Genomic DNA, 22,380 nt, shown 5'->3' with positions numbered 1-22,380 from the left:
GCCAGGCAGAAGCCAAGCAACGTAAACATGGTTCTGCCTGGCTGGAAAAAAACAGCAGGTACCACTCACAGACTGGCAAACGCACCCTTCTATTACTATTTATTAGTCTATTGTAAGATGTGGCATATGGTTTAAGCAGAGAATAGGAGATCATTGGGTACAGTATTTTTCCAAACGGAAGAGCCAACATCGTATGTACAACTTCTTCATCACTTGTGCATTATTCACTTGGATCCATTGGTTGGATAAGCATCATATTCAATTGATTCTCAACCTGTATTCTCAGAAACTGTTGTCTGGTGAAATGATAATGTAGATCTATACCATCACAATGACAAAGCAAAATCACTAAGTGGCTTCAACTGATCTCGAGCTAGACATCACAAAAATATTCACTTAAAATCACTTTTGTTCAGTAGAAAACTTACAAGTATTATCAAAAAAATATGCCCTATCCATGGTGTTACAAGTATTTCCATTTACTTGGTGACTGTAACTCACTACTATTACCTAGTTAGCCTTAATTGTGGAAATATTTATCATATATCATGACTGGTCAAGACATTTTTCTTAAATAAAGGGCATCTGTGATGGACAACAAATGAGAATCAGACACAATTTTCTCTTTTGTTCTCTTGTTTAAAAATAGGTGAATTGTTTATTGGCAATATTGAGTAACAGGAGTGATACAGTAGCAGAAGATAACAAGAATAAGATTAAATTGAAAAAAATGAATTATTCAATATATTACAGAAATACATACCAACAGTGTTATTTCATGGTAATAAACTGGATTCTCCATATAAACGTGCAATGATTATGTTACCATCATTCACCCTTCAATACGAATGTTATCACACATTAACTACAGGAAATATATAAACACAGAGGTTGTTGTTGTCTACCATTACACCCATCATTAACAAAACAAATTATTTTTAAAATGTATAGTAGAAAGCTTCAAGATGTGAATTCACCTCAGGGTTTAGATGACCATCCTAAACTGCTCAAATTTCATACCAGTGGTTTCTGACGTTCCCAAAATCCTTCAATTAGATGGCTACCCTGTAACTGGTCCAAGATGTTCATTAGACTCTATTTAATTCATCTCTGAATACGTTTGGGTTCCTAAGTCCCAGAATAAACCTTGGGGGTAAATTTACACCAATGCCGCTTGAGCAGTAAACCACTGGAGCAGATCACCCACTCAGTAGAGAATTGGCCTGATTTTTATTTCCACTGATGTCAATGGAAATGAGACTAGGATGGGTTCTATATGGGGCGGGTGATCCTTCTGCTGATTTACCGCTCAATCCGTGAAGGTGAAAATTAACCCCCCCCCACCCCCGCTGTTTTCTGAGCTTCTAAATGTTACTTTAATCTTTGCTCACGCCTTTCCCCACTTTGTCCATGTGTATACACAGCAATGTGCATTATACTGCATGTTCCGTTTAATTTGCATGTGATTAATTTATTATAATGCACTTGCACTTGGTCTTCATTACAAATATTCGATTTTCTCATGCACACATGGAGATATCATAGAAAGGTTACAGCATGGAAGGAGGCCATTCGGCCCATCGAGTCCGTGCCGTAAATAATAACTTTTCTTACATTTCTAAAACTACAGAAAAAGTAAATGACTTTCCAAACAGATCTGTCTTTGTGCATGGGTGTGCAAAATGGAGAGCTTAGTATTTGACATTCAAATCTCAATTTGCAGAAAAAAAATGCTTGCAGTTCCTTTTTATTACCACTTAGTGTCAGTATAGTGCTTTATAAATTCTGTGGACTCGAATGAGTTCCTAACTCAAAAAGTTTTATTGGTTGTTCCAGGTCAAATTTTAGCTGCATTTTGGGGTATTGGCTGTTTTCTGTACAGTATGGATACTGTAATGGTATATGCATTCCCTGTTGTGTATACATTGAGCCGGATTTTGCTCTGAAAATAACGGCAAGCCTAACAGTGCTCACCGTTAATTCTTTGAAAATGATAGAGCAACTTCTAGTGACCGCACATGCGCAGTTAAACACGGAAATCCAAAAGTTGCTGTACCAGATGCCTTGCTCCTCCGCAAACTTCGCGAGAATGGCATCTCGCCGGCTGATTCACCGTTCAAATGAATGGAACAGCGTGAATTACCCACACTGACCTGATGGACACGAACTAATCTCGCTAAAATAAAGTCAAGTCATTTAAGTCTAAGCACCCTTTTAATGGCATGGTAATGACTTAATGACTGTCAAACGATCTCTCTGGCACGAAGATTAAATTTTACAATTCCTTCAGATTTCTTACCCCCTCTTTATTTCACTTTCTGTCATTGATCTGACATTGAATTCATTATTCTAACTTACACGTCCTGGCTCTGACTCTGCTGCTCATCAGATGCTTTAGTCTGATTGGTTAAGGAGATAGACAGTTGCTTGCCCCGTTCACACAGGTCCCAGATGCCCGGGAGAGGGCGCCATTTTGAATTCAGCGCTCAATAAGAGGAACTTGCCGTGAAAAAAACCAAGAAAAGTTTATGGGCAAGTGCATGTCTAACAAGCAGTGGGCGCCGTTCATTCACAGCTCTGTATTACCAGCAGGATAATACATTGTGCATTATATGGTATAACACAACTGACATTATAAAACAGCATATCTTCTGACCTCATGAGTAATGCCTTGAGAGATCTATTGGTGTACATATACTAATCTTCGCCATTATAATAGTATTTTCCTGCTTGTCCATGTTGTATAATGGCAAATGATCTCTTGACTGCATATGTAATAAATTTCCCTGAATAGCCAAAACAGATTATCTGATCATTCATCTCATTGCTGCTTGTGGGAATTTGCTATGCATAAAATGGCTGCAGCATTTGCATACATAACATCAGCCAATGCACTTCAAAATAATTTTTGTGCAAAGCGCTTTGAGACGTTATGAGTCACATGAAAAAGTTCTTTATAAGTGCATTTTTGTTTTACATTAGTATATGTGCTCTCAATTGTGTATGTGCTATTTTGGTATATGCTGTCCTGTTTGTGTATACAGTATAGTACACACCAGTAGATCTCTCGAGGCATTACTCATGAGGTCAGAAGATATGCTGCTTTACAATGACAGTAGTTTTATACCATGTAATACACAATGTATTATTCTCTGGTAATACAGAGCTGTGTTTAAGTTTGCCTTTCCCTTTGAAGCCACAAAGTCTAATAGCTGCAAGGGGCACATGTGCCATTAGAGAGAGGTTTGCAGATTAGCATTGGTTTGTAAATTCTCAGCTCCAGCTCAGTAGAAGCCCATCTGAAATGACTGCCTTTGTTTCTCTCTTTTATATGTATTTGACAATTTGAAGTGTGTAACATCTCAGGTGTGATGTCTGAAGTGTGACAAATTCAGAAATTTCATATGCAACTAGTGAATCGCCCATGGCATTGCTCACAGTGAGGTAAATTATATTGGGCCCAAAAAACCATGATCCCGTTCCATCCCCATAGCTATAGCAGAAAGGGCTATCCAATCTGCATGAGAGAAGTTCTGACCCTGTCAGATTTCCCAGGGTCAGACAGATTGCAGATTTTTGGTAGGCCCCTGCTCCAATGTCAGCACAGCTAGGGTGCCTGGTACATTGGGGTGAGGAAGATCAGGGACATGCTGCAGTAGACAGGTGCATGGGGGGAGGAGGGGTGGGTGCAGAGCTGGCCCATCCAGCTGAAGATGGTGGTAAAAGCTGGGAAATCGGCCCGGTTCTAGGAAGGCCAAATTCCCAAAGGCAACATCTGATTTTCTTCAGAGCTCCAGGCCATGGAGCCAGCCAGGGACACTCTTGATGGCTCCCGTTCCACGGAAGAAAGTTTGGGGGACTTGTGAGAATTCCGACAGGTAACATCATCTTGTCTGTCCCTTCTCCATTTATTACTTGAGGCTGCAAGGAGGTAGATGTAACAACAACCCATCCCCACCCCACAGGAAATCCCAGTGTGAATTTCATCGGGGTGGAGATCCAGAATTACCAGGTCCACCCCAATTTCTGTCACCGAAGGTCCTCACTTGCCCTGAATGCACTTCAAATCCACAGGAAAGAATGCAGATATTTGGGGCTCCAATGTTTTACAATGAGAGGAGCTTTATACCATGTAATGCACAATGTATTAATCTGCCTCTAATGTGGAACTGTGTTTAAAATGGCCTGTCCCTTTAAGGTCACAAAGTCCCACTGCTGGAAATCCTGAGGCCAATTAGAGGTTAATTGTTATTTAAGAGAAGTTTACAGATTTCAAGGTCACAAGGTAAATACGGATAGGGATGGTCATTTGGCACATCTAAGCCCATCTATCCCGTAAGACTCTACAGTTCACCCATCATGGCATCCAATATAATTTAAAAAATTTATTCCAGGGATTTTGCCTCTACTACTCTAGTCATCCATTTCATGTGCGGAACACTCTTTAAGTAAAGAAGAATTTCCTGGACTCATTTCTCTGTTCCGTTGCCCTATTCTCACAGTTTAATTTCAAGTAATTTTCAGGGTCTACCTTTTCCATACTGCTAACTATCTCACATACCTCATCTCCATGGTCCTTATGTAAATACCATAGATATTATTTTACTTTGAACATGTCTCATGCGGCCATTTTAGGGCCTCAGTAGGGGACGGGGGTATCTTCACTGCCAGACTTTGCCACAGCGTAAGCGAGCCAGCTGCACCAGCTGAAGATCTTTTCAAAATAATTTCAAGGCAGCATTTCAAATTTTCTACTTTCACAATCTAACTGATCACTCTGCAGTCAAATGTCATAGGAAAAGCAACCTTTTAAATAATACTGGGCCCCACGCCCACCTGAATCCAGTTCAGCAGTCAGTTGAAGACAATAAGCCAATACGACTAAATTACATTTCTTAATCCGCTCTCCTGAAAGCAAGTTGGTAATTGACTTGCTTGGCTAAAAATGGATGGAGATGATAATGGGTCTAATCCTATTTGTTTAGGACAGATCGTACAGTGGCTACAGTAACTAGGGAAGGGAAGAGGTGGATTAGAGGGTCAATTCCCTTTTCTAATAACAGGGCAGCCAACAGTGTTTTAAATTAGATAGCTTTTTATTTCCATATTGGATTATAGCTGAACAGAAAATACTGATGTGGATTTCTTTTGTGGTTTGAAGACCGTTATTTTGCATTTAAAGTGCAGTTTCCAGTCTCACGTCAGCAGTTGAAGTGTTGGCTCTGGCCAGGCAGCACCATTCACATTCCTCAGATGGATTTCTGATTCTTGTGCCAAAACAGAGCTCTGAACTTGCATGGTTACATGAATACGCAGAGATCACCCAGTAGTTTAAATTTAAATGTTTAGGGTCGCATTGCCTGCACTATCTACACACAAAAGTTAAGTCCAACTAAGTTTAAATAGAGTCCAGGAAATCCAAAAGCTCTGGACACTTTTAAAACCATTTTTGATCCTACTGGACTCGTGTTCCATTCAGCGTCGAACCTAATCAGTATAGTTGCCGTTATCTGGGTGGGCAGAGAACAGAATCTGTTAATGTCAGGCCTCTGAATCTTACTTTCATATCAGTTTAAAATTCTGCCAGGAGTGGGGACAAGCTGCTTTTGTCCACTTGCCCGCCCCTGCCCCTCCTCCCCCATCTCCATGTGGACATCACCACAGGAGGCAAGGCTGCTGCAATGACACCGACCAGCCAGAATCCCATCAGTCCCGTCTCCCTTGCCCCTGATGTGATGTACCCAAGCACGAAGCAGGCATACAGACCGTGCCAGGACTGGATTCGGGTGGGAGTGGGGCCCAGTATTATTTAAAAGGTTGCTTTTCCTATGGCATTTGACTGCAGAGTGATTAGTTGGATTGTGAAAGTAGAAAATTTGAAATGCTGCCCTGCAATTATTTTGAAAAGATCTTCAGCTCGTGCACACACTGAGGCTCCAAAATGGCCACCTACACTATACAAACTACGTCGTCTGCAGGATTTGCAATGGAGTCAGGGGTGCGTCCATGGGACAGGAAGAAAACCTGCCCTGCCCCAGATTCCTCTCTCCCAGGAGGCCAGAAGGGGAATTTCTAGCCTACTATGTTTAGAATTCTCTGGAACATCTGCTGATAGCAAAATGTTTAAAGTCTAACTGTAAATGGGAGGAGGCAAGTGTATGGATTAATTCCATTAGTGGGAAAAGAAAACTCTTTACACAGTTTGTTTTAGCCCTGAGATGTGAGGATTTTATTATACGAAAGAATATAGTACCAGTCCCAACTGTGGCTAAAACAAAATGGCTGGACGTCCATGTGAAAATTACATTACAATATTTCATGCTGAGCAAACACAACATCTACTACCTCGTAATCTTTCCCAAGTAGCTAATATTACAGATGCAAGATTTTTTTGTACTTGGAGTACCGTAACCTACAAGGCTATGGACCAAGAGCTGGAAAGTGGGATTAGGCTGGACACAATGGGCCGAATGGCCTCCTTCTGCGCCATAAATTTCTATGATTCTATGATTTAGCTACTTTTGCAGCTGTTTTTGGAGCAGACTGTTCTATGTTATCCCAGGAACTGGTCAGCAGACTTTGCCGAACCTGAACAATGGTGCCTTATGTTAAATCCAGAATGATTAGCATTCAGTCAGCAATCTATGAAACATGCTTGCGGAGTTCTATTGCCTCTGTTAAGATTAAAATTTCACTCAGAGGGATAGGGAAGGTACGATGGTACGACGCAGGCACTGACCAAACATGTAAGTGGTATTGAAATCACAGGGTGGATTTTCCTATTTGCTGCGCCTGAGGAATTGGCATTCTCCAGGCGCAGTGAAGTAGAAAAAAGGGACCAAAATCTGTTACATCAGATCTCCACCCGCTTTGTATCCCACAGAGATTTCATGGTGTGTCACTGAGCCTGAGCCTGTTACCTCCCCAAATTTCAGATGTACGACTAGTGTTGGGAGCGCACTGGAGCCATGCAAATAGCCTGGGGCAGAAAAATCAAGTGCTCCCATCCTCTGACAGCACAGTGCAACTCAGGTGAGGGAAAGAGCATAAATTTATCCCAATGGTCCTGGAGACCATTTTGAAAAATTGAAAATTAATGCCAGTTCTCTATTATGCCAGTTTTGGTGTTGATTGCATTGTCAAAACTGACCTTTAAAATTTTATATCCCTCTCAAGACTCTTAGCAACACTGGATGCCAGGGATACAGTGTTTCTAATGCATAAATGATTGGAAATATGGAATGTGACGTATGTAGCTGGATGTTTATGTGACCACCCCCACATATGTAGCTGAATGTTAATGTGGTCATCCCCACTTCTGGTGGAAATTTTGATGGGTGAAAAAAGGGGCAGGGACCTGAAGTAACCCGACCGGCCCCAAATTCCACCGCTACCCGCCCGGATATCAGAGAGGAAATTTGGGGGCCACTTCTCAAAACAGTAAACACAGCCTCAGCATGAAGTTTTTCCAAATTAAAATTGCAACAGTGCATCTCCTTGTTTATTTGATGGGCCCGTGAATTGAGCATTGGTTGCTAACCCCAGCTGGTTACTGCATCGGACAACAGCAAGTGTTGAGTACATTGCACTTTAAACATACCAGGAAATATAATCTTAAAATGGGAACTCGGTGTGACCAATACCTTTAATGCGTAGACCCTGCTCACCATGTTAGGAGAAACAACCCTAGATTTTCCAATTTGCATTCTTGTAATGCTGGGGTTAACCCACATATTTCAAACAGATTAACACCGGTGTTAAAATAATGTCCATCAGAAAATCTAAGCCACAATGTTACAAACACTTTAAAGAAAATAGCCATCAGCTTAGCTAGTTGCCACTTAACAACTATCTACCACAAAACACCTAGGTATTTCATCCAGTTAAGTGGAAAGTCAGGTAAGGCAACTGGGTATTAAGTTCAGCTATTACTATAAACAACTGAGCAGTGGATGAAAGATTCAGAGGCCGAACACAGTAAACTTCTTTTAAACAGTTAAATGCACCCCACTGTTTTCATACTGTATATTTTTAAAATATTTATTACAATAAGGTGTCTCTTAGCCCTGGACCACCTCCCACAGAACACACATTCTCATGCTTCAGAATTTGGTTGAGGTTACTTCAGAAATTGGCCTCATGCTACAGAATTCTATGAGCTCTGCCTTATATCCTTATAAGAAACTTCACTTATCCCTGAAACTATCCACAATCTGACCTCTGATGTGCCTTCCTCAAATTATTGGTGAGGGGTTAGTGCTGGTGTAATCTAACCTCAGGGGATGGTTTCACCATGTTCTGATTTAAATGAATGTACATCAGACTCAGTATAACCGAACTAATTTCACATTTCATCCTTCAGCATCAGGTCTCAGTAATGATATTGTATATATCACTTGGATGCAGTCTCTCCCTTGCTGTTCCAGTTGATAAAAGTCTTTCCTAAGCTTCATTTTTCTCCTGTGCAGTGTTTTTTTCAACAATCAAATCACCAACAGCCAGACGGCCAGGCTAAAGAATACTGGCAAATCTTCCATAAGTGCCTAAAGGTACATTATACCTTTGGTCTTTTTGAAGTGACAGCCTGCGTCATCCTCCATGGCATCAGAGGGATGTGTTCAGGGCAAATTGAAAGTTCCTGCCAAATGCTACTCATAGGATGTGCCCACATATGTGGTTGTACATTTAAGAAAACAGACAACATTTTTAAACTTCTGTGATGGTTGTGTGTGGGTGTACACGTGTATGTGGGGTTGGAGTTTGAACTCTTGAAAGTGTCGCCCGTGCACGCACTCTTATTCTCTTGAGGATTATGCCAATATACGGAAGGGGGAGAGGGTGGGGAGGGAAGGTCTCAACTTTTCTGATAATATGTGTACATCCCCATGAATTCAGTGCAAGTGAACAACGTCAGTAACGCACAGACAGCTGCAAAAGGAGGCTTGTCAAAATTCCATATGGGCAAAAGGATTCCTGCTTTCCATCAATGGGAAAGTGGCTAGTTGGATCCAGAATTGACTCAGTGGCAGGAAGCAAAGGGTAATGCTCGACGGGTGTTTTTGTGACTGGAAGGCTGTTTCAAGTGGGGTTCCGCGGGGCTCAGTACTAGGTCCCTTGCTTTTTGTGGGATATATCAATGATTTAGACTTAAATGTAGGGGGCATGATTAAGAAGTTTGCAGATGATACGAAAGTTGGTCGTATGGATGATAGTGAGGAAGAAAGCTGTAGACTGAAGGAAGCTATCAATGGACTGGTCAGGTGGGCAGAAAAGTGGCAAATGGAATTTAATCTGGAGAAGTGTGAGGTAATGCATTTGGGGAGGGCAAACAAGGCAAGGGAATACACAATAAATGGTAGGATACTGAGAATGTCCACAGATCCCTGAAGGTAGCAGGACAGGTAGATTAAGAAGGCAATTGGCATACTTACTTGCCTTTAATAGCCATCTGAACACTTTGGTTGCCTTGGCAACGGGCAGTTGAAAAGACTTTCTGTAATCACCAGGTATTGTTCTGTGATTTATAAATGCGATAGGTTCGAGGATTTCATTTCCACATTCACCTGAGGAAGGAGGAAGCCTCCGAAAGCTTGTGGATTTTAAAATAAAATTGTTGGACTATAACTTGGTGTTGTAAAATTGTTTACAATTGTCAACCCCAGTCCATCACCGGCATCTCCACATCATCTTTAATAGCCGAGACATAGAATATAAGAGCAGGGAGGTTATGCTAGACCTGTATAAAACACTAGTTAGGCCACAGCTAGAGTACAGGGTACAATTTTAGTCACCACATTACAGAAAAGATGTGATTGCACTAGAGATGGTACAGAAGAAATTTATGAGGATGTTGCCAGGACTGGAGAATTTTAGCTATGAGGAAAGATTGGATAGGCTGGGGTTGTTTTCTTTGGAACAGAGGAGGCACTTGAAATGCCGCAACCTACAAGGCTACTGACCAAGAGCTGGAAAGTGGGATTAGGCTGGATAGCTCTTTTTCGGCTGGCACAGACATGATGCATCGAATGGCCTCCTGTGTAGTAAATTTCTATGATTCTATGCCTCCTTCCAGTTGAGTAGATACTCTTGTTTCTGGTGACCCTCGAATGCCTCCAGTCATTCACTACTCATTGTCATAGATCATATCCCTCAGACAAATATTTGGACACCTTTGGTTGCTATAATTACACCTCAATGCAAGCGTGAAACAGCCTGTGTAATTTATTCTCCCCCCCTCCCCCACCCCGCACCGTCCACACTCTGGCATATTTGTATCAAATTTGCAAAATACTTCTGTGAATCAAGTAGCTTTTTTGAGAAGAATATCACATATGAAATCAGGTCAGTGAATCGCAAACCAATCAGCGGTGAGCAGAGCTGTACAGTATGTAAGGACAATGTGGGCTGGAGAAAAGCGAGACTGGCTTTCAAAAAAAAAAGTTTTGATCTTCCTCGTCTAATCCCTTAGCAGTGACTCTCACATGATCTAGGAACTCGTGGGCAAAGGCTGAGATTTACACTATTTCTCTCTCGCTTGTTCACTGGGGAAAACAGCAGCACTTGACTGTGAGTACTTTCCGTTAACACTGACCATCATTTGAATCAAACCGTGGATAAGCAGACGATGAAAATGTCCCAATGTTTCCCTTTCATCAAGATGGAGAGAGAAGTGGGTGAACTCAGTCCTTTGATAGTCAAGGTAAAGGTTCATAACGATCATTTGAAAATGTCATAATCGTAACTCCTTGCCACCCTTTTTGGAATGACTCTTGTCTGCTTTGCGTACATGGCTATTGGAAATTATTTCAGTTAGACCAAATGTAATGGGATTGAAATGTATCCGTTTTAGTAAGTGTTTAATAATTCAGTCGGTATTTGATGTAAGTGGCCTATTGCTGTGTGAATCCCGAGAATCGTTTTTTAAGCAAGCATTTTAATTCTCATACAGTTACAACATCCATTCTGGGTCTTTCAATAGGTGTCATTAAAAAGAAGTGTGCAATTCCTTTAATTTCGTGGTCTACAAAGTTAGTAAAAACTGTCATGTAATAACCAGCTGAATAAAAGACATTTTCAACAAAACTTTCAGAAGTAGAAGTACAGTTTTAATGTATGTATTTTTTCTCTTATGTTTTCTCTTTTTTCTCTTATCCATCACTACTATCAATGCCTCACAATGTTATCCTATAGCCTGGTACAAATTTGAAAATCTCTCTCAGTATACAGTAGAAACCCATACATTTGAAGGTTGGCTGTGAGGAAGTGTTTCCAAAACTTGAAAATGTTTTTTATTATAACATTTTGAAGAATGGGAGAAGATCTAGGTCAGTATACTCCATATACAGCCAATCCTACTTAAATGAAGATTTGACAAGTAAACATACTCCAATTAAGTGAAAAACTATTAATTGATCTTCAATTCACCTGTTGTTTATCAGAATGAGTCAGGAGGTTGAGAGTTCAGGCTCCACTCGAGGACTTGAACACATTAGCCAGGCTGACAGTCAGTGCACTAATGAGGGAGTGCTATGTTGTTGGAGGTAGTGTACCTCAGATGATGCTGTGGCAATTAGTTGCAATATTTCCCTTCCTGACAACATTTGCTATCTTTCAAAGTAATTAATTGTGTATGAACCTTTTTGGCATGTTTCTGAGATTTGCAATAAAGTGCTTTTTAAATGGCATTTTTTCTTTTAAAATCATATGGTTTATCGTCAGCTTAGATTATAACCACTTTTCTGTTGCACACTGTGCGTTACTTCTGTAGTTTAAACAACATCAAATTCAAGTAGCAATGTGAAAGAACATGTCAGAAATATCGTTGGCTAATCAACAAAGCATTTTTTTTTTAATTCTATATTAAGACAATTAAGGAATGAATTGTTTTAATATAAATTCCCTGGTTGCCTAGGCTGATTGGACGTTAGCTGAGTGGGTGCAAATGGTCTATTTGTCAGCCTGGCTACAGATAAAATGTTAAATAGTGGGATGCTGCTCAGCTTTTTCGTTTAGTGAATTGTTCTGTGCAACTGGATGCAAAAAGCACAGTGTTCCAGTCCACTGCATTGGCAATGACCATAAAAAATTCCTATCGCATCCCCTCCCTCCAGAAAAGTAATAATAAGTTGTAAAATATTTCCCATATTTACATTTTTAATTAATCAATGGTCTTTCCCCCTTCCAAAATATCAAAATATAAGATTTCAGTTTGGAAAAAATTTCAACTTTTCAGATTCAGAGAACAGGAGGGGTGACCAAAGGCTTGGTCGAAGAGATTTTTTTTAACTCTTAAAGGGGGAGAGGTGGATACGTTTCGAAAGGGAATTCTAGATCATGGGACATAAGAAGCTGAAACTATGGCCAACAATGATGGGGCAAAAGGAGAGTTACGGATATATAAGAGGCCAGAATCAGAGGAACAGAGGGTATAGGTTTGGGGGGGGGGGGGAGTTGAAGGGCTAGAGGAGATTACAGAGATAGGGAGAAGCATACATGTGAAAGCTGACCCCATGACTGAGGATGGTGTTGCTAAGGGGCAGTATGTAGACGAAGAGGATGGGGGCCAAAGATGGATCCTTGGGAGACCTCTGAGCTGATGGTGCCAAATGGGAAGAGAAGGCATTGCTAGAGGTGCCCGGCAATGATTGGATAGGTAAGAGTGGAACTGAAGTGAGGGCTGTCCCACTGAGCTAGACAACAGAGGAGAGCTGATGAAGGGGGATGGTGCGATTGATTGTGTCAAAGACTGCGGAGGGGTTGTGGAGGATAATCCATAACAGTCAACGAGAAGGTCATTTGTGACTTTGGTTAGGGTTAATTTGGTGCTATGGGAGGGACAGAAACCTGACTGAAGAGATTGAAGGAAGTTGCGGGAGAGAAGGGCAGGTATCTGAAAGATGAGAACATGTTCAAGGACCTTGGAGAGGAAAGAGACATTGGAGATGGGGCAGTAGTTAGGGAGAATAAAGGGTTGAAGGGTGGATTTTTGAGGTGGGTGTGATGATGGTTGTCTTGAGATGAAGGGGGACAGTGCCTGAGGAGGGAGAATATTTACAATGTCAGCTGCCTTGGGAGCCAGGAAGGGAAGTTGCGTGATCAGGAGTTTAGTGGGAATGGGGTCAATGGAGCAGGATGTAGACCTTATGGATGCTAAATGCTGGGAGAAAACTTGGGGAGAAACTAGAGAGAGATGAGGGTTCAGAGCTAATCAAATAAAGAAATATGAAAACATTTTATATTTGTGACTGTGCCTTTTAAAGTAAAATAGCACTGTTTTGGATGCAACATACTACAATAATCTTTCAGTTTAGAGTTATGCAAATGACCTTTAACATTATTAAGAGAGCCCATGGGATGAAATCCTATGATCTGCCCACCAGGCATTATGTAGAGATGAACTAGTGACTGATACAAGGAATGCTTTGTTGACTTTATGCCTTGAACAGCTATGGCAATTGTATGGAATGATAATGCAACAATTTGATCCCTGAACACTCTTTAGTTTTAATTTACCAAAACATTAATTTTTTTTTAAAGAAAAAGTAACAAAAATTGAGTGAACTACAGCATTGTACACGGGCCACGGTGAGGGGCTCTGCTATGGTATGAGTCAGCAGTTTGTTCACTCTACTTATAACAGTGTCTCAGGACAACTGACAGATGCATTTCACATTGATCCTGATTTTTAAGTGGCCTTGAAATCCCTTTCATTTTGTCAATATTACTGAAGGAGTCCTAAAACTTTCTTTTTAAATGATTTTAGCAAAAAAAAAAGTTTGGCCTGGTGGCATATTGTGGATGTGATAATAAACATGCCACTGAGTGTCCTGGGTGCTTCCCCAAAGTGACAGACAAGAAATTGGAACTCAGATTAAACTGTGCCACTTATACATGTCTTGATGTAAAGATTTCACAGCAGTGGTGGTAAAGTCAAGTTTAAAAAAGACCCAATAGAAATCAAAGAAAATAAGTTAATTCAAAAAGGTTTCATCACAATAAATAGGACTTTTTGTAATAAGCAGGTAAGTATAATTGGCAAAGCCACGGAAACTGGATTGTGCAGTGTATTATTCTGCAAGCCTTTGTTTGAATTCAACCAAAGTCTCCACAATCCTTCAGTTTCTGGCTGTTATAAGGCTTTTTTCTGCCGTATGCTAACAATTCTTCTACATGCCATGTGAGAACCTGGGGCGTGAGATGTAGATTGTTAATGCAAAATATTATGAGCTTTTTGGGATGGTGGTTGCCCTTCTCTCAGTGCCCCCAAGACCTGGGATGGACACAGGGCAGGGTGAACCTGTGCCATGGGCTCCTTAGTGTTCTGATCCTGCAAAGATGAAGGCTTCTGTGTGGAGCTGATGGAGTGCTCCTCTCTGCTGTTGCCATGAAGGAAAGTAGCTGCTGAGGTAAACACACCAGTTTCTCCACTGGTGCTGGGAACAGGATTCTGATTTCCAGCAATCAGTAGGAGAACGGACCTCATGGAATCAGAAAGATCCTTAAATCGCTGAGAGAGCGTCAACCAAATATCCTTAGTCCATCCGAGATGCTGCACTGTATACTTCGCAATTTGGTCCCCCAAGATCTAGAGTCCATCATTCAGTGCCTCCACTTTCAGTTGACGGAATTTCCTCGGATCTCTCATGATGAGGAGGAAGTTTTGCAGGTGCTTCTACAGCTGCCACTTTCTCTACTCTGCCCTACAATGAGTTGAACTCCTCCCAGAAGTTGGTGCACAACAGGACAGTGGACTCCACCACTATCCCAGCCATTTGCCACATATCTTGGAAGAGGCCACGATGAACCTCTATTTGTATATGCTAGCATCCTTTCTCCTTGGCAAGACCCCTGACATCATCATCCGTTTGCACCGCAGCTAGGGGTTGACATGTCTTATGTCATTTCTCAACTACACTAGGCTCTACTTCCACATTTGTGTCCTTTAGCTTCCTTGTGCTGTGTCTCACTATATGTCTACATTATCTGTACTCCCTCAAGTGGGAGTCTCTGGGCTGCTGCAGGCAAGTGGGATTGGTGAGTGATTGTTGGTGTTGCCAGAGTTAGAGGGGATTGTTTTTCAACAATCCTCTCCACTGTATCCTGACTTGTAGCCTCTGATGAAGAAAACAATGCTGTTAACTTTGGTCTGGCCCTCACAAGGCCATTAAGGAAACTTTACCTTAAGTCCACACCCGGCATATCTGGGTCGCTGGCAGACGCCACGAAACTTATGGTGGGAGTCCACTCGAACAGCTGTGAGGATTTTCAGGGTAATTTTTATTACTTGTATATACTGACTTGACTGAGGAAGGAAAATGGCAGTTGAAAGAAGCTTGAAAAAAATTGTTTAAGCAATTTGGTTGTGGTAGTTGATAGTTCCAGACTGTTGGATTTGAAAAGGAAGGAGCAATTTGATTGAGTGGTTTTGTGGTAGTTTCTCATTTCTGATTCATAGCTTTTCCTACCTTAATGAGTGGAAGTGACTGTTGATAACTTCCATTTGATCAATTGAATATTTGAGCCAATCAGTATGTTAGTTTAAAAGGATGAGACTATTTGAGTCAATTGCAATTTTTGTCTTACATTCACTTGAAGTATGATGCCCTGCAGGTTTGCACTGTATGCATCTCTCTCTCTCTCTCTCATATATATATAATTGTAATTTGTTGCTGCTGTTGTCAGGTATTCACAGCAAAATCAATATTCTATTGGAACCTGATCAGTATAATCTTAAAATCATATTCAAGCCATGTTCTCAAACATGACTTCTCAATCTGTTGTAACAGACAATCAAAATTGTATTTTGCTCTCTGCAATCTCTCTCTCACATAATGTGTCGATAAATGTCAGAGCAGGGGAGAAAACGATTGCTAGCAGACAAACCAAAAGACCTGGAGAGTGAGACATGTGTATTTTTTTACTTCTTGAGAATGAAAACCTACAAACACAATTAGGTGAAGCCCTTCTGCTATTTTTAAATTCAATTTACCTAGCTCTTTTACCTGCAACCCAGCTGCCCTAGATAGCATTCAAATTTTGATGAGCTCTGAATGGAATGCTCAGTTTCCATTCTTCTTTATTTAATTCCACTGGGAGTTCACCTGCTTGAATTTGGTGGTTTTATTCAACCATTTTAAACTGATGAATCACAGTGATTTTTGAAAAATAAACACCAGCTGTTTTGCAACTTCAAGCCTGCATTCAAGGGATGCATTACACCTCAATATTAACACCAAGGGAGCAGTTGGTATCTATGATGCCTTCCTATCCCCCTTCCCAACTTCCTAATTTTGTCCCACTTTATGGCCTACGGAATCAGGCCTTAAAGCTGATTGTCTACCGATGACAAAATTGAGCCAGCCAGCTACATTTAAATGGCATGACATTCACTCTTTGTGTATGGGAGTTGGTCTCTCTTATTGCAAATAGTTGTTGATGACCGTGTTTTGGGCCACTCATCATGGATCTCCATCTTGACATCATGGACCTCCATCTCAGCCTTCTCTTCTTCTTCACTCTCTTTCTGCAGTGTTGCTATTCCATTGGTCTCTTTATTTCCAGCTACATACTCATTCCTCTTCGTAGAGCATAATCATGCAGCAGACAGTGATAAGAGAGCTCAGGTTCTGGTGTGGCTCTCATTGTATGCCTGCTGTGTGTCTATACCTAGGTTCCAGACAAGAGTCAATGAGCCAGGTGTTCAGGGGCTCGCCCTTGTCCCCGAGCAGCCAGACCAACTCCTGATCATCCTGAATTTGCTGAAAAAATAACAGCATGTGAACAACATATGCAGTTATTAATGTGCAAATTGGCCAGCAACTTGTGGTGAGGAAGAGATAACCTATGAATTGCGAATTGCTACAAGTTGCTCCCGTTGTTCACCAAGGTCCCAGTTGCCCTGTTGCTCTCACTGCACTGTTATCAGCTCGCACTTCAAGCACCTTTGTGGGCAAAAAATGTTGAAACCTAAACACATATGAACAAGACTAACCAACAGAGTAAGCCGTGAGATGCCCAGCACCAGCAAAATCTGGGCCATTGTCAAATCAGGTACAGAAATAGAAATAAAGAGAGGGAAAGAAAGATTGGATTGAGAAAGAGAAAAAAGAGACAGAAAGGAAAAGTAAATATAAAAATATTAAAATGTAAAATTTGACATTTTTAAAATCTCCAACAACAATTCACAAACTGAAGGAATGAGACTCCAAACTTTTAATTATTCACTTTCTGGGCAAGAGAGGTTGATTAGCAGTCATTAACAATTATCACGTCATTAAAAAGGTACTCATGCTGTTAATGACTAGTCTTAACTTTCTGTTGGAAGTTTAATGGGTAATTAATGTGCAGCAACTTCATGAAAATCATGGGGATGTTTTTGTCATGGGCGAGTTGTCATTTTTGCAAAGTTAACAGCAGAGCAGCGCAAGTCGGCCAGCAACTTGTGGTGATTCGCAATTCATGAGGTATCTCTTCCTCCTTCCTCACCATAAGTTTTTGCACATTAATGACTGCATGCATCATTCAGACACTGTTTTTTTTAGCAAAATCTGGGCCATTGAATTCACCCACGCTAATTCACCCTCCTTCTCAGTCCTTCTTCTGTTTATCTCTCAATCCTTTAATCTCATTCGTTAAGGAGATGCACTGTTTGTCCCGTTGTTCACCATGGTCCCAGATACCCCCTTGCCCATTATCAGCTCACACTTCCTGCAGCTTTGTTGGCAAAAAAATTAAAAACCTAAACGTGCACAAACAAGTCTAACAGGGCATGCAGTGAGATGCCCCGCTCCAGCAAAATCTGGTCTAATGTGACTGTTAGCGTGAACGTAAGTATAAGAATGATAGAAAGTGTACGAGTGACAGTCTAATATGCCGTGTTTGGTGAGTGACAGTGTGTATGTGAGATTGAGTAAATTGTGTGAATGTATAAGTAATTGTGTAAGTGTGTTTATGGTAGGAGTGTGTGTGTGTGTGTGTGCCGCTGTGTTTGCAACAGAGTGTTGACCTATGTGGGTATGTTTGGCAGAAAATACGAATGGGTGCGTGACCGTATGAGTGACAGTTCGTGAATATGTGAGAATGAAATGTAAGGCTGGGTGAGTGAAAATAGGCACTTTCCTAGATTCAATGAACACGACAAAGTGGGATATGCCATGTTGTTTAATGCGCTTTTCCTAATGGTACACTGCCAGAATCAAGGTTACACGTTGTGCAAAGCCCTTTTTGCGAAGGTAGTTTGTTGGAAGCGATCAGGTTTTGAGTGGTAGCGAGACTGCTGTGAGTGGTTGAATCCCAAGTACTGAGTGGATTGCGCTTCTTGTGGCGCGGTGTAGTCACAGCTCCACTGCTTTCTGGTGTTCTCCCAGTGGCAAAAACAATTCTAATTTTCTGTTCTCCAGTGAGTCCGATCTCTCAGTAAGCCCCCTCTTGTTTGTTTTTTTCTCTCTCTCTCTCGCTGTCTCCACCCCGACAGGAAGCTAGGCTCAACAATGGTGAGATGGTGCTGGCGATGTGGAGTCGCTGTCCCCAGGCGGACGGTGCTGAAACGGAGAGCGACCTGCAGCAAGAGCGCAACAGCCAACAGCATCGGCACCAGGAAGTCAACAAAGTCAACGGTTGCATCAAGTACGTAATGTTCCTGTTCAACTTCATGTTTACAGTCCTGGGCTATTTAATGCTTGCGATCGGGGTCTGGGGACTCATAGACAAGGAGTCTCTGGACATGGACAAGATCAATAATCTCAGTACAGACCCCATGCTGGTGTTCGTGGTTGTGGGACTGGTCGTTGGCACCATGTCTTTCGCTGGATGCGTTGGGGCGCTGAGGGAGAACCAATGCTTGCTGAAATTCTTCACCGTCGGAATCCTAATATTCGTGACGGTGGAGATGGTCGGTGGGATCGTGATCTACGTCCTGAGAGACAGAATAGAACAGTACCTGGAGAATGGGATGATCCTGGGTGTCAAGAGGTATCAGGACGATCCGGACCTCCGATTTATTATGAACGAGATCCAAAAAGGGTTGAAGTGCTGTGGGGTCGAATCTTACCACGACTGGGAACTAAATCTGTAAGTAGCTAACCGCGGTATTTACAAAACCACCTGATCCATTTTATAAACTACAAATAGTCTATTAACTACATAAAGTAATCGGATCTCACTTCTGCTTAACAGTTTGTTGCAGAATTGAATGCACAGTGAAACCTGTCCTTTTGTTGATTTTTATTAGGGGAGATTATTAATTCAAGCAGCATTTCCTCCACACCAACAGGTTTACAGTCCACATGAAGCCTCGCCTGTATTAATCAGCCACTAAATGTGAGAGCAACTGGTGAACAGATCGGTTGGTAACACAGTGGGAACATCGCTCCTATTCTAACAGGCTGAATCAAACAACTCTCATCACTCTTTAATATACCCACTGTGCTTGGATAAACAGGTGTCCTTTAATAAATTTGTTTTTAACAATCTTCTACCCGAAACTATCAGTTTGACTTTTCCATCTTTTGATAGCAGTTTAAAGTACACTTTGTTGTTACCCTTCATGTCTAAATATCAGGCTAAGCGTGCAGCATTTTCACAAAGACTGACAAAGTGCCTGCAATAAGGGTACACATCTTAGCAGAATTGTCAAAGGCCGTGTTGTCTATGTTAAACCTTCGAAAGCTCACCGTTTTCTGGCTGAGGAGAGAGCCCTTGGACGGCTTAGTACTTCGACAGAAATGTAAAGGACCCAAGTTCACCATCAATTGTTAATATTTTTGCTTCACCAAAGTTTTCCTACCTGAAAACTCATCGTAAATAATAGCCTTACATTCGTTTCTACAGGCAAACATTGACATTTATCATTTAATTACAACCACAGTGGGAATTTTGAACAATGATAACTGTGTTGCCTGTATTAAATCTTAGAAAGCTAACTGCTCAAGTGTTATCAGCCATCAGATGGTGTGAGAGCAACATTTTCCCACCAGTTTTAACCTCCATTACTTTGAGGAAGGAGCACTGCTTCTCTAACTGGAAACTCATTATTTGGAAAATGACTGGTGTGAACCAGTATCCCACCATGGCTTAGCACTGTGCTTTAGTCCATCAACACACTGTACCACTGTGCCCTCACTTTGTATTATTTTTGTCCATTGTTATTCTAAAGTTCTCCATCTGGGCATTACCATCATGTAGGGATGCAAAATAAATGCCAGTTGCTTCTTTATAGGGATAGGGAGGAATGCGAAATTGATAGAGCAGTTACCCCAAATTGTAAATGCAACTTTCTTTTCTGAATCTCTCCCTATTTCTGTAACCTCCTCCTCCAATTCTGGCCTCTTGCGCATCCCCGATTTTAATCGCTCCACCATTGGTGGCCATGTCTTCAGCTGCCTAGGCCCTAAGCTCTGGAATTCCCTCCCTAAACCTCTCCACCCCTCTCTCCTCCTTTAAGACACTCTTTAAAGCCTACCTCTTTGACCAACACCTGTCCTAATATCGCCTTACATGGCTCAGTGTCAAATTTTGTTTGATAACACTGCTGTGAAGTGCCATGGGATGTTTTACTACGTTAAAGGTGCTATATAAATGCTGTTGTTGTAATGTACCATAAGGTACGTACTGTACACCTGTCAGCTTTCCCATAATGGTAACGTGAAAGTCCTAAGCTTCTGATTTGGTCTCGACAAGAAAAGAAAAGGATGGTAAAAAAATTTTTTCTTTCAGTCCTTCACTTCTGAACAGTGTGTTATTTATAAAAAATTCATTTTCACTTATTTTGTTCTAGTTTCACAATTTGTACCGTCCTGTGGGAGAAAGGCTGTGGTGGAATGGCTTGTGAAATTCTAAATTAAACTTTAATTTTCGACTAATGTTTCCTTACATTAAGCTCCTGCAGGGCAACTTTCCGTGTTTTTACATGATTCTGTAATGAAACTGTTGGTGCCATTTTGTAGCCTTGTGTTTGTGTTTGATACCTGCTGCAGGCTTAATTTCATATGAAATAAAACTCATTTTTACTTATGTACATTTAAAATTGTGGGTTGCCAGTTGAGATTTTGGTAAGCATATCAAAATTCCATGAACAGAACAGACATTTCTGCTGATTAAGAGTTCATAAAACTGACTATTTAAAATGAACATATTGACTTGAAACTGGCAATGAGACCATTAAAAAAGGGACACTGCATCTAAAAAAGAGGTTTGAAGGCTCAAAAACATATTTTCTGCTAGTTATAGCTTAACGTCATACCATACTCACTGCCTATCTGATGGTTGCATGTTTGATTCACTTTGGTGCTACTCATCTCCACAGCTTTAGCCATGATAGCTTCTGTCATTTTTCATACCAGCTAATCAATGGAAGGTTTCATAAGAGTAGACAGTTCCATTGACATTGCCCATCTCATATCACAACAAGATATTTTTCCCTGATAGCCTATTGCATAGCAGTATTGGCAGCAGTTGTGGAACAATCTGAATCATGAGTCCTTATGTACTTCTCCATTGAAAGAAGCATGTGGGGACAAATGGCCTTGTGTAGAAATTGGGTAAGAATTCAAATAGCATATGTTTTTCTGTTAAAAAACAGAACTTGTGGAATGTTTCTAAGCTGCTGATATACATTTTCTTTTGCAGGTATTTTAATTGCAGCTCTCCAGGCGTCCATGCTTGTGGAGCACCTGCTTCATGTTGCATCAACCCCCAAGAAAATGGCACAGTTTTGAACTCTCAGTGTGGCTTTGGCACTTTACACATGGAAGAAGTGACAGCCCAGAATTATATCTATCTCCGTGGGTGTATGTTGCGTCTTACTAGCTGGTTTAATAGTAACGTAGGTTCAATTGGTGCATTTGGTGTCATTCTCATGGTTATTCAAGTATTAGGGCTCATCTTTGCAACAAAGGTACTAAGTGACATTGAACTAATCAAGGCCCATTGGTAGCAGAGGGAAAGACAAGGCATTCCTGTGATACTTTATCAAACTGCCAAAAACGGACAGGAAGAACCTGTTGAGGAGTAGAAGACAGAACTGTTCCATAGTTTTGTTAGTATCCAAGCCTTAAATAATCTACACCGCAAATGGAGTTTTAAATAAATTCAAGCTCACTTTGTTGTCCTTGACCGAGTCTGCCTTTGAAATCCAAGCTAGGTTTTTCTGAGACTTATTACTTATCCAATTAAGGATTGTTATGAATGGAATACAGAGATTAAGTGTGCTGAGAGGATTTAGGTACATGCAAACTAAGAGTGATTACACACATTGCATGCCTTCCCAACCATTTTGTACCCTATAACATTGCATATTCGGCATTGTTTTAATTACCTTTTTTCTTAAAAGATGTATGTTTTGCCACAGTGCTTAGACTACTCGGGCAAGCAGAGGATTTGAGA

General features: G+C 41.1%; 1 protein-coding gene across 1 annotated transcript; it reads left to right on the top strand.

Moving 5' to 3' along the window:
• Positions 1–9,162: 9,162 nt before the first annotated feature.
• Positions 9,163–22,179, top strand: tspan10 (tetraspanin 10). Its single transcript, XM_068004562.1, has 4 exons — positions 9,163–9,226; positions 10,572–10,699; positions 18,473–19,068; positions 21,625–22,179. Exons 1-4 carry the CDS (start codon positions 9,163–9,165, stop codon positions 21,929–21,931), a joined length of 1,095 nt encoding a protein of 364 aa, XP_067860663.1. The 3' UTR covers positions 21,932–22,179.
• Positions 22,180–22,380: the final 201 nt, after the last annotated feature.

This window comes from Heptranchias perlo, chromosome 23 (assembly GCF_035084215.1).
Source record: "Heptranchias perlo isolate sHepPer1 chromosome 23, sHepPer1.hap1, whole genome shotgun sequence".
NCBI classification, from domain to species: Eukaryota; Metazoa; Chordata; class Chondrichthyes; order Hexanchiformes; family Hexanchidae; genus Heptranchias; species Heptranchias perlo.
The sequence above is the reverse complement of the archived record's forward strand: the minus strand, read 5'-3'. Positions and strand labels throughout refer to the sequence as shown.

What these genes read in the sequence shown, in the direction of transcription:
- tspan10 (XM_068004562.1), top strand. Translation starts at nt 9,163, where the DNA reads ATGATTAAGAAGTTTGCAGATGATACGAAAGTTGGTCGTATGGATGAT. An exon ending in TCAGTCCTTTGATAGTCAAG is followed by an intron (nt 10,700 to 18,472) that starts GTAAAGGTTCAT and finishes CCACCCCGACAG; the next exon opens with GAAGCTAGGCTCAACAATGG. An exon ending in CACGACTGGGAACTAAATCT is followed by an intron (nt 19,069 to 21,624) that starts GTAAGTAGCTAA and finishes TTTCTTTTGCAG; the next exon opens with GTATTTTAATTGCAGCTCTC.